This window comes from Astatotilapia calliptera, chromosome 18, assembly GCF_900246225.1.
Source record: "Astatotilapia calliptera chromosome 18, fAstCal1.2, whole genome shotgun sequence".
Classification (NCBI taxonomy): Eukaryota; Metazoa; Chordata; class Actinopteri; order Cichliformes; family Cichlidae; genus Astatotilapia; species Astatotilapia calliptera.
Window position 1 is genome coordinate 18,545,601 of NC_039319.1, and position 12,065 is coordinate 18,557,665.

The 12,065-nt window shown below is 40.1% G+C and overlaps 1 protein-coding gene and 1 pseudogene across 2 annotated transcripts; one reads left to right on the forward strand and one right to left on the reverse strand.

Annotated features, from left to right (window-relative positions):
• The first annotated feature begins 599 nt into the window (after positions 1–599).
• LOC113010789 (cell division cycle protein 20 homolog) lies at positions 600–4,412 on the forward strand (annotated as a pseudogene).
• Positions 4,413–5,525: 1,113 nt separating this feature from the next.
• Positions 5,526–8,995, reverse strand: LOC113011282 (elongation of very long chain fatty acids protein 1-like). Of its 2 annotated transcripts, XM_026150749.1 has the most exons (8): positions 8,639–8,995; positions 7,994–8,087; positions 7,607–7,797; positions 7,431–7,511; positions 7,215–7,271; positions 6,999–7,104; positions 6,745–6,884; positions 5,526–6,627 (listed from the first exon to the last, which is right to left on the reverse strand). In XM_026150749.1, exons 2-8 carry the CDS (start codon positions 8,052–8,054, stop codon positions 6,319–6,321), a joined length of 945 nt encoding a protein of 314 aa, XP_026006534.1. In that variant the 5' UTR covers positions 8,055–8,087; positions 8,639–8,995; the 3' UTR covers positions 5,526–6,318. The 2 variants fall into 2 exon arrangements, with proteins under 2 accessions (XP_026006534.1, XP_026006535.1); XM_026150750.1 differs by lacking the exon at positions 7,215–7,271.
• Positions 8,996–12,065: the final 3,070 nt, after the last annotated feature.

Below are 12,065 nucleotides of genomic sequence, written 5' to 3' on the forward strand. Positions count from 1 at the left end.
TGACCAAATGCCAAGCAAACAAGAAAATGACTTTAAATCTAAATGATAGTGCATAATAAACAATAAATATTTTATTTGTTCAATACTAAAGATGTTTGTTTGAGGTGCCTCCTTTAAGCTGTGGTCCAGACCTGTGTACAGGTGTGTCAAGGTGACTGAAAACCAACGTGTACACATCAGTCAAAGAGCAAAGACACAATATATTATCAGACTATGAGAAGATTTTTGCTTAATCACTCAGCAAATATTTATATTTAAACTCTCCCTGAAATTAATATTTACCAATATTAGATTCTTAAATAAAAAAAATAAAACCCAATATTTATTTATTTATTTTACTAGCCTTCAAATACAGAAAAATATACTTGATAGCGGTCTCGTGTTTTAAAGTAAAGCGTCTTACAGGTCTTTAGTTTTGTGTCGCTCTTTAAATTATACCAGCGCAGACCTAAACTACAGATAGAGGGCGACACCTTTAAGTGGAGAGGTTTCTTTTCATACGTTAAAGAAAGTATCATTGACCAATCACGTAACGTATTCGTAAACGTCACCATAGCAATGCGCTGAGCTTACTGCAGCTTCTTGAACTAACCAATCGCATGAGCGCTCTGTGGATTTAAACGTCGTGGCGTCATACGCACGAATTCAAAATCGAGAGAGAGACAAGAGTTTGTGCTTCTCTGCATTTCACGTTTTCTCGACGAGGTGAGGTCATTGTGTTTGATTTTGAAATTGCAGAAATATACTTTTAAATTCAATCACTAGTTTTAAGTTTGTTTTTGTTTATTACGTGAAATCATTTTTAATCGGTTTAAGCGATGGTGCTAACGCGTTCTTTCATTGGATTCATGCTACACAATCGTTTAGCTTGGTCACGTTAAGCTAACGTTCAAAACAAGAATAGAAGCATAGCGAAGTTTTTCAATCGGACCTGACTTACTTTTAAAATGAAGACATTTTTGACAGATGCTATCCTAGCATTAGTCTGAGCATCGTAGCTGTCAGTAAGCCTTTTATACTGTTTTCAAATCAGATACGGACTTACTGTTATCTGTTGTGATGTCCAGGTCTATGAACGTTGATAAAATGGCGCAGTTTGGGTTTGAGAACGACATCCACGCATCTTGAAGCTGGACATGCCGATCACAAACGCTCCCATGGCGAGGTGGCAGAGAAAGCGAAGCTCATCAAACACATCCGCCCTGAGCGGCTTGTCGCGGGAAAGTCTGCTAAGTGTCCCTGAGCTCATCAAAAACACCAAGCAAACGCCAGGTAGTGTATTTGTCTGCATTTATTACTCGTATTCGGGGAAAGCTTTGCAATGTTAACCACTGGAAGTTTTTTTTTAAAATTATTTTTTATGGGTCATAGGCAAAACAAGAAACAAACCCCATCAAGATGGGGGGTGATCGTTTCATTCCCATCAGAACAGCAAGCAAATGATGTGGCAACTTTCCTTGCTGACAAAGGAGAATGGAGCCAGCGGACACAAACACATCAGTTACATCAGTAACCAGTTGTGTAACAACAACTTAAGCTTCTATTTGTACAAGTAGGATATCAATCAGTGTGGCTCCCTGTGTCTGAAGGAACCCAGAAAGCGTGGTCTGTGTCACTGAATGGATACAACGTTGAAGATGCAAGATCCTCCATCTTGGAGGGAAACCACTTAATGCACCAGAAGGTAGAAATATGTTGCATTTTATAAATATCTGCTGTATTGAAGGCAATTCTTTTATTCATTGTCGCTCTGTCTTGTTTACAGGCTACCAAAACAACCTAAAAGTCCTCTACACTCACACAGCAACCCCTGCCTCTATTAAAAAGTCCAGATACATATCTTCAACTCCTGACAGGATCTTGGATGCTCCTGATTCTTAGAAATGATTTCTGTAGTTGGGCCACTTAAGAGGATTTTACATCTCTATACAATTGACTTTATTTAATTGCAATGAATCTTTAAATGATGCCACAAATTTACAGAAAGGCAGAGAAATGGACGCTGATCAATAGATTCTAAAAGAGCAATCTTGTATGTTTTGGTTTGAAGTCCTTATTCGTGACTTGCATGCTGGAATATTTAAGTCAGACTTCTTACTAGGAAAGTTGGAGCAGCCCTCCAACCTCATAAGCTAAGATGGCAGTGCAAGTCATTTTTGTTTCCATTGTTGTCCATGACTGGCTGTAATAAACGCTATCCAGATCACGACAAGGCTCCGTCATGAATGCGCTGCAGCATTTAAGAGAGAGAGAGAGAGAGAGAGAGATCTCTATCTCAGAGCAACACCATTCCCAAGTTGTTTTCCTGTTTATATATGTTCCCGTTTAATAAATAGGAACCCAACTGAAATTTCAGTGTTGCATAAACATCCCTAGTTTTAGTAATTAAGAATAACTTTAACATGCAATATTAATTTAGGCTTTTTTTTCTCCCCCTCTAGATTTGAATCTACTTGATTGGAGCAGTAGAAATTTCTCGCTGTTGCTCTTCATAACAGTGTTTACCTGTGGATGCCACTCAAGGAGACATCCTTCTTCTCATGAAGATGGAGCGTGAAGAGGACTACATCTGCTCCCTGTCCTGGACCTAAAGAGGGAAGCTACCTAGCTGTTGGCACAGTGACTGCAAGGTTCAGGTCCGTGTGGAGATCATCGTGCCACTTGAGTCCAAATGAATATGGGACCATATCAGAACCATGTGTTTTATATATATTTTTTTATAAATTGTATTGATTTCCATTTAGTTGTGGGATGTTGAAAATCAGAAGCGCTTGCGCAGCATGGCCAGCCACACAGCAAGGGTTGGAAGTCTGAGCTGGAATGACCATGTTTGTCTCCAGGTAAAAATGTTTCTCCTACCAAAGACAGTGGTGATATCTCCCTGGTGTTTTCCATTTTTGCACTCAAGTGGTGTTTCTCCTCTTTCACCACCCCCTGCAGTGGCTCCAGATCTGGACACATCCACCACCATGATGTGAGGGTGGCAGACCATCACAATCGGCACCCTGACTGCTCACGCACAGGAAGTGTGCGGCCTGAAGTGGTCCCCCTGATGGGCGATACTTGGCTAGTGAGGCAATGATAACTTGGTGTGCATATGGCCCCGTGCAGCAGGGGGGCAGTGCTGGCAACGACAGCCAGCTGATCCGTTGCTGGAGCGAACATCAGGGAGCAGTCAAGGTGAGTAGCAAACAGAAGTTCAATATGCTAATTTTCTCTTTTCAGTTTCCTCTCCCTCCTGCTCCTTGTGAACATTTAATGAAGACTGAAGTTTAAATATTCTCGTTGCCACTTGTGTATGGCCTTTCATTGTTCTAGGCTCTGGCCTGGTGTCCATGGCAGCCCAATATCCTTGCATCTGGAGGTGGTACTAGCGACCGCCACATCCGTATCTGGAATGTAAACAGTGGCTCCTGTATCAGTTCGCTTGACACTCAGTCCAGGTAACTGCATCCTTCCAGGGATGTCAAACTAATTTTACATTGTGGGCCACATACAGCTCACATTGTTCTGAAAATGGCCCCGATCAGTAAAACTCCGTTTTCTGGCAGTGTAAAGAAGTTAAACATTTAAATCTCTGAAATCTCTTAATATAGAATAAAATTTCAACAGCATTTCTCAGTTTTTCTATATTGTAGAATAAAGGTCTCGCCCAAAATTTCCACTTTTTGTTAATGCATAACAGATTTAAATAGTTGTAGAGGATTAAAATGAACATTTCTGTATTTAATATTTAAGTGCATATAGTATTGAGCTACTATAGTGTGGAATGAATGGCGATGTGGAAGGTCTTTATCAATAGGAAAGCTGGTTCAAGTTCAAAATCATTTCTTTCACTTCAAGAACTGTCCAGTGGGCCTAATGGAGACTTTGCTTGGCCGGTTCTGGCCCTGCACCTGTTTGACATCCCTGTTCCACACAGTTCGGTTTAATGGTCATTCCCACTAAAATGTGTTTGACTACATGTCTCATCCATCCAACTTTTTAGATCTCATCCCTGGTGTTTGCACCCAACTACAAGGAGCTGGTCTCTGCTCATGGATATGCCCACAACATGTTGTTGTCTGGAAATATCCCTCTCTCAGTAAGTCGCAGAGCTCAATGGTAAACAAGTCCCGTCCACATAAAGGCACATCCAGTGAACTGAGACCTGCTGTTCCTCCTTTCTCCTGGTATAATTTGTTTTATTTTTCTTTAAGGGCCATGACGACAGAGTTCTGAGTTTGACTCTCAGTCCGGACTGCTCGACTGTTGCTACTGTTGCTGCAGATGAGACGCATTCGCCTGTGGAAGAGCTTCGAAATGGATCCATTAAGAAGAAGGCTAAAGAGAAGATGGTGAAATCAACCAGCAGCGTCATTCATCAGTCGCATCAGATAATTTTCTTCAATGAGATTTTACATCTGTTATGAGTTTGAGTTATTTGTGATATATATTTTTTCTTAATTTATCCACAATAAAGGAAACCACCTGGTGTTCTGTGATGCTCCAGTTGGTGGTTTAAAGTGTTAATGGCCGTGTGTGTGGTACTAGTGATTTTTGTCAAGTCAGTTTTTAAAATGTATAGCCTAGGTTTTTTTTTTTTTCTTTTAAAATCTGGATGTTCTGTATACCTGGGTTATAAAATAACACTTCACCATATCGGCTTCCCTTTGTGTTGCTTCATGGTTGCCAGGACCAGTTTAAAGTTTACTGGTGTGTTGTTTTTCAAATACATCCTGCTTATGATGTAGAACTAAATCTGCTGTTCATTGTCAGACTAGAGCTGGCTTTTGTTACATCACAAAAGTTGATCTATTATAACGGATCACTTAATCTGCTGTTATTCTGTAGTGTTTGTTGATAAAATGCAACCAACTTTGTAGATGTGTCTCAAGTATCTAAGGCCTGAGGATGTATTTCATTGAACTTTTTTTCCCCACTTAATGTAAATACAAATGCCCAAATATTGCCACAAGGTGGCTCACTCTGAATTCAGAACTGAGTGCTTGCATTTAAGTTATTTAAAAGGAATGCTGATTGGGTTCACATGCAGAATTTCCTAAAAGTATGTCGTCATATTGCAAAAATAAGCTGGTTTTGCTGTCAACTTTTTTTTTTTTTTTAAATTGATGTGCAACTGCTACGAGTACAGATTATGAAAGCTCATGTTTATAAATCATTGGCTTTTAGAAAGGTCCCATAATGTTATCTTTAATTGACCAAGAGTTAAAAACCAGCATAACAGGCCCAACCTCTGTTCCTCAGAGGGCACATACACGTTAAAACGGGTCCCCAATCCCAGTCCATGAGGGCCAGTGTCCCTGCAGGTTTTAGATGTGTCCTTGATCCATCACAGCTGGATTAAATGGATAAATTACCTCCTCAACATGTCTTGAAGTTCTCCAGAGGCCTGGTAATGAACTAATCATGTGATTCAGGTGTGTTTGACCCAGTGTGAGATCTAAAACCTGCAGGGACACCAGCCCTCGCGGGCTGGGATTGGGGACACCTGTGTTAAAGTAATCAATAGCAGCAAACATTGATGGGTTTCAGTATATTCAGACTTCTTTAGTTATAATTCAGAAACAACCAACAGCATAGAAAGCCTATTAACTTCAAGCACAGTGTGCAAAGAGAACAGACCATACAGAGTTGTAAAACAGACTGGATTAATACAGATGAACATGCACAGCAGTGTATGTGCACTTTAAAAACAACACAAAACTGTAATATACAGTATAACATTGCTCTCCCACAACTCTCAAAATTGAAATTTAGTTTAGGTGTAACACTTTTCGGTCAGTGCACACCATAACTGTTTTTCAAGTTACGCAGACCTTTAAATTTAGTTTTATTTCAAAGATAAATAAAAAATAAAATAAGAAAAAAAACCTTAAATATTTGACATTTACAGTGAAATTCTTTGTGGGGGGCTAACAGATAATTGCAGTTATTTACATGTTCTAGTCTTGTGTGACAACTGTGCCGTACTCCCAAGCAACAAAGCCCATGTTAGCAAAAACAGCAGTGTGGGTCGAGCCCGAGTCGAAGAATAACTATCAGTGACAAAAAATAAGCACCAATCTTCATACAGTATTCATCACAGTTACAACTTACAAACACAACGTGGGCAGGTAGAGATCACCATTCACGCCCCAAGAACACTGGATGTGCTTTCACAAAAGACTAGATTTACAAAGAAACTACAGTTTAGATGAAGCATACTGAAATTGATGTCAGTCCAATATGCCAGTAGATATGAATGATGAATTTAATGGTGTTAATTCGAACTGACAGTCTGTGTGTCTCTCTCATTTTCCAGGCAGGGTCACAGAGTTAGACTTCCTTGACTTTGCCCATGAAGATTTTGCCGTTGGTGCAGTGGTGACTGTTGCCATTCTGAAGGTGCTTTCCGTTGGCCACCACAGTGAACGGTTCGCTGGTTGAGCCGTTCTGTTTCGACTTTTCGGGCGTGAGGGGAAGTCTGTTGCCTTTTATGTAGGCCTGCACCCAAAAGTGGGAGAACAGGAGAAAGAATAAGACCCCATACATCCAGATCAGGTGGATCCAAAAGGGGACTTGATAGTCACACTTTTCCATGAAGTAGTATTGGCTGATGTGAATGGAGACCAGAATGAACTGCGTCTGAAAAACAACCACCCCTCCCAAACATTAGTTTTTGTAAAACAGTTGAGCTGTAGGCAAAAATCAGATATGCCATTTATTTGAATTTTTTGCTGTGGAAAATACAAAACAACGTACAAGCTGGATTGCGGTCATGTACTTCTTCCACCACAAGTATTTGTGGAAGCGAGGCCCTGCAGCAGAGAGTGCGTAGTAGGTGTACATGATAACATGGACTGTTGCATTCACCATGGCATGGAAGGAGCCCATTCCTCCAGCTTAAGAAGGGGGTAATAAAATATTATGTTAATGTACAGATGCAACATCTCACAGAAAAGTTGTGCTGGTCTTGCACTGTCAAACAATGCGTTTACATGCATTTGTAAGCTCACCGGGTGTCAGGCTGACGCCCCACCACCACGTCCAGGGCATAAAGGAGTGATGGAAGACGTGAAGAAATGTGATCTGACCTTGTTTCTTTCTCAGCACAAAGAATACCTGCAAAAGCACACATGGGATCAGTCACGGTTAACTGATCAAAAGGCCAAAATAATATGGGAAGATTTAAAAAAAAGAAAAAAAAAGAAAGAAAAAGAAAATGCACCTACTGTGTCAAGAAGCTCAATGAATTTGGAAAAATAAAACAGCCAGGCCACCCAAATCATCTGTGGAAAGGAAGAGGGCTGTGATGTCAGATATCTGACACTCAAGCAGAAATAAAATAAATTACATTTAAAAGACCCAAAAAAAAAAAAAAAAAAAAAAAAAATTTAATTATTAGCTTGAGACAATGAAAGCTCCCCTGTAAAAATTTACTGACTTACCCTAAGAGCCTGTGGGCTGGTGGAACGGTCAATAAGGTCGCATCTCCATGTGAAGGTGGTGGCCCATCCAGACATCATAAACTAAGTGTAAAAAAGAAAAAAACCACACCAGCAGCTTTTAGCACTGACATCACACCTGTAGTAAAAGAGCGCAAACAAATACCTTTTCGTCTTACCTCATACACTATGTAGGCATTCAACAGAACCATGGAAACATTGTAGATTATCATGGCGGTGTTGAGGTGGAAAGGTTTGCGATTTGCCATCACGCGAGGCCCCACGTACACGGAGAAGGCAACGTAACCCAGGAGGATGGTCGTCATGTGCACGGGGCTCTGCATCAGAGGGTAATCTCTGACTCTGGCATCTGGAAACCGCATACAGGAAACACAGGCATGTTTTAGTCCTTGAGTCATGGTTCCATACTGGAATATCTGGGTGGGTCCACCGGCACTTCAGGTCATACATACTTTTGTGCTGTTTCACACCTGATGATGATGACGAAATAAAATGTTCTGATTTGAGCAGATTGTAGGTGTGAAGAGAGAAATGAAGACACTTACCAGTTCTTGATTGTAGATAACTGTGGAACTCAACAACGCTTGTTATAGCCTCTTGCAGCATGGTGACTGCTTCCTCTTTACCCTTTCAAAACACCTGGAAAAAAACAACGAACAGTACAAAAAGACAAAGAGTCAGAGAACAAGAGATAAAGCGGAGCTGAAAGAGGTTGGTTGGGCAGGTGAGCAATAATATGACTGCTCAACCTGCTGACTCAATGACTGAACAAACAGGAGACAGCTGGATGGCCTCAACAAACACCCCTGAGTGCCCTCGGCTCCAATTTTTCAAACAGATATACAAGGAAAAAATGAGAGCGAATTTAAGAACTTCTTTCACAGCTCAGACTTTTTAAAAAGAAGAAGTCCTTCATAGATATTTTGGGCAGAATTGTGAAACGTGATTTCAGATGACAGGTTTTAAACAATGAAATGCTCATTGGGACTAACAGAGCAAGTCAAACAGGTGAGGCAAAGAACTTGGCCCATGTGGCCAAATGAGTGAATGAAATATGAGCAGATCATGAAGCTCAGGTAGTAAAATTGTAGAACGAGACACGATCATTTATGTTGTTTTGAACTAGTTCAAGCTTATTCTTCAGTTTTGACAAGAAGGTGAAAAGCTACAAGGTGTAACAAGTGACTCACCCTCTGAGCACTCCTGTATGCGAGGAAAGCAGCTCCTCAGCCACAGCCGGCAGCACTCAATCCAGTGAATTCAACAGATCTGCGACACCCGTGAGAGCGATCAGGAGAAAAACCAGAAGCATGAAGGGATTTTCCGTGGGTTGAAGCCTCCAGCTGTCCTCTGATGTATGATATTTACACAATTACACAGAAAACAGACCAACAATAGCTAAAATGCTTTAAGGAAAGACCGATAAAGAAACCGAGAGAGAGAGGGAGATGAGTAAAAGTGACAGAAGAGCTATGACAACTATGGGACTGGGCTCATTCAGCTCAATTTAAACCCCATGGCTCTACTTTGTAGTTTCACAACCACACCCTGTTTCAGTGCTTGGCTCCACCTCTCTGTCCACACTGAGACTGCCTGTGATTGGACTGCCTCATCAATAAGTGGTGAAGGCGATAGGGTGAAAGAGTTAAAGGCCCCCTGCATAAGACACCTACAGCCAAAGGCGACTACCTCCATTGTTACTTAATAAGTTCAGTAAAATGCAAGAAAACAAACAGAGTTATGTGAAAAAAGTGAACTGATATAAAAATACAGATTCCCAAAAGCCATGAAATAAATAAAGTAAAGAAGTACATGAGGATAACATAATAATGTTATCCTTCATACTTGATTTAGGTTAAAGGTTGCAAACCCACACAATACACTTACAAACCTAACGACACATTTGGATTTGCCCAACCCTTGCAGCTATTTGACAGGCCCTCTGGTGCCTCTGGTTTGACCTGTTCCCCAAGCACCGGCGATGCTGGGCGTGAGGCCTGGATAGTGTTAGAAATTTACTCGGCACCACAAGATTAGACGGAGAGGCAGGAATGAAAGGCATCCATGCACATGAAAGAGGGCGAGAAGGAAGCAGGGAGAGGCAATCAGTGCTGTCTGTTTACATATTGTATGACACTTTAACACTAAGTGCACTCAAGTGAAAGCATGAAAACATAAAGTGGAAAAAAAAAGTGAAATTCTTTTGGAAATGCAACGCATTGTGTCAGAAAGTAAAGACTTTCCAACATGGGCAGTTTTAGTTTCAGATAGAGCCCCTTAAAAACTCGACAGGTGGCTTCCTGAATGTGCCATTCACATTCATGGCAGGCACCATATTGTAAGTGTAATATCCTGATCTTGTTAACATATTAACAGTTCAGTTTCACCCAGAGACAGGGCTCTTACAAAAGTGAAGGACTTCTTCTAAAAGCATGCTAAATTCATGGGCACTGTCAGTTTCACATGCAGCCAGAACTCTATGCAATGACACTTATATGTTAAATCATCCATGCATTGGTGGAAATGTGACAAAACCTTGAACTTAAAATGATCATCCAAACCAAGTCTAACTGTGCAGGGTGAGAGCAACATGTTGCTTATTGGAGTGTTTTTGCCCTTTTTAAGCATAAGCTGACATGAATGTGAGACTTGGTGTTTTTGTCTCCAGCGACGTGGTCAGCTGTTTTCCATTGCTGCCATATTCCTAAATAATACAGCACACTCCCTGTCCATCTTGGTCCTGTGACTGTTAAACACTGACTTTAGTTTATCGCATATGAGCTAACAAACCGGCAAACAAGCTGACATTCAGTCCCACTGCGCAGCGCAGATAATAGTTCCCCTCACTTTGCCAATTGTGGAAAATTAGGCAGGATGGGCCTCATCTGGATGTGGAAAAATGAATGAATGGATGTGGGGGGGATTCTTTAAATTCTCAGCTCTGTGCTTTATGTAATAGCAGTGAGGATTGCTTAAGAAATCATATGGTTGCCCATGCTCATACATTCTCTCTTCAGTGATTCGGTCATTTGTGGAAGCTGGCACTCCAGAGCAGTTTGTGCTGTTTGTGAAGAAACACAGTCGAGTTCACATGTGGTTAGCAGTGGCCGAGTTATGTAATTCATTACGTTTATGTATATATACCCCAACATTATCATTTTTAATCCATTGCTTGTTTGCAGCCCATCTAAACAAAACTGTAGAGACATTACCAAACACTGGAGCTGAAAGGCACTTTTCTTTTTCTTCTCCCCTCCCCATGGATGTGAAAATTCAGGTTTGTGATACTGATCATATGTGTGAAAAGGTTTTTTCTTTCTTATCACTGTTTTCTTACAATAAAATCACTTATCTGGCAACTGTTTTGCTAATAACTAAGACAGGTGCCTGTCTGCAATGGAAGATAACTGGAGTCTGAGATCTTAAGTAACATTTCAATGGCAAGCTTTAGGTGAGGAATTTCAAAAGCCTGACAAAACCTTTTCATATTGTGGGTATTCTAGAAAAATCCATTCAGTATGAGTTCAAGCTTGGTTTTATTTATTAATTGTTTTGGATTTGTTCAGTTAATTTTGATCATGTAAACAGTATACAGGTTGTAATTTAGAAAAAAAAAATACTATACAAAATACTGCAAAACACATTATAGTCTCACTTTACTTATTCTGATTCCCTTTACATATAGAAAAGTATTTAAGTTGGACTTTTAATAAGTTATTGCAGGTGTCTGACCCTATAAATGTATTTATTTATTTTTTCTTTTTGATCATGCATTTAAATGTTAAAGCCTTGAAAACTACTTTATTGTGCAAAACTGACTGAACCAAGAAGCCACACCGAAAATCTTTTGAGATCATATGTTCCCATTCACCTGAGTTTGGACAAGTAAGTGCACTCCCAGTGAAAACAATGACTTAACTTTATAATGCTTCATCTAATCCTTATGTGAATAAAGCCTGCATCAGCAGCAATCAACATGCCAAGAGAGATAAACACTCTTTCAGGGAATCACCATGCAGAAGTCTAATCTGTTTGCAGATTATTAGCTTGGTTTTGAGGAGGAACGGCCATCATTCGTCATTCCTAATTTCTTTTTTTTTGTCTAAAGGGGGGTAAAAGTGCAAGTGGTGTGTGATTACTTTCTGAGTTACAGAAGAAGAAGAAATTCAAAATATGTGTGTGTTGTACATTTATGACTGTGCGTTTGTCTTCCTGAAACTTTAGTTTTCAATCCCCTCTGCTGAAGACCTAAAGGACAAGATGTTTCTTTTTTCCACAAGAGTATAGAATAACAAATAAATTACATAATGTGCAGCAAGAAGTTATTCAGACTGACTATGTGCCAGAGCTGTATCAAACTAAAAAAAAAGGTCCCCAAGTTGCTTTTTGTCTGTCAAGTTTTGCAATTATGTTTTTGGCATTAAAAAATGTTTTCTGTTTATTTTTTGTATCACTTTGGTTCTCGTGGGATTTTATTTCACTCCGAGGTCTTTCTCTAAGCTTTCTGTCTAGACAAACACAGTGACACGATGTTCCTTTGGCCTCTGAGCATTTAGTCCTCATGTCTGGAATATTTATACTGTCAGAGTTTAACTTGGCAGATGTTACATAAACATT

Bases quoted from the DNA above. Each gene is read 5' to 3' on its own strand.
- LOC113011282 (XM_026150749.1), bottom strand. From the start codon at position 8,054: ATGCTGCAAGAGGCTATAACAAGCGTTGTTGAGTTCCACAGTTATCTA. The intron at 7,512-7,606 runs GTAAGACGAAAA...TTTTACACTTAG, and splicing joins ATGCCTACATAGTGTATGAG to TTTATGATGTCTGGATGGGC. The intron at 7,272-7,430 runs GTAAGTCAGTAA...TCCTTTCCACAG, and splicing joins CCAGCCCACAGGCTCTTAGG to ATGATTTGGGTGGCCTGGCT.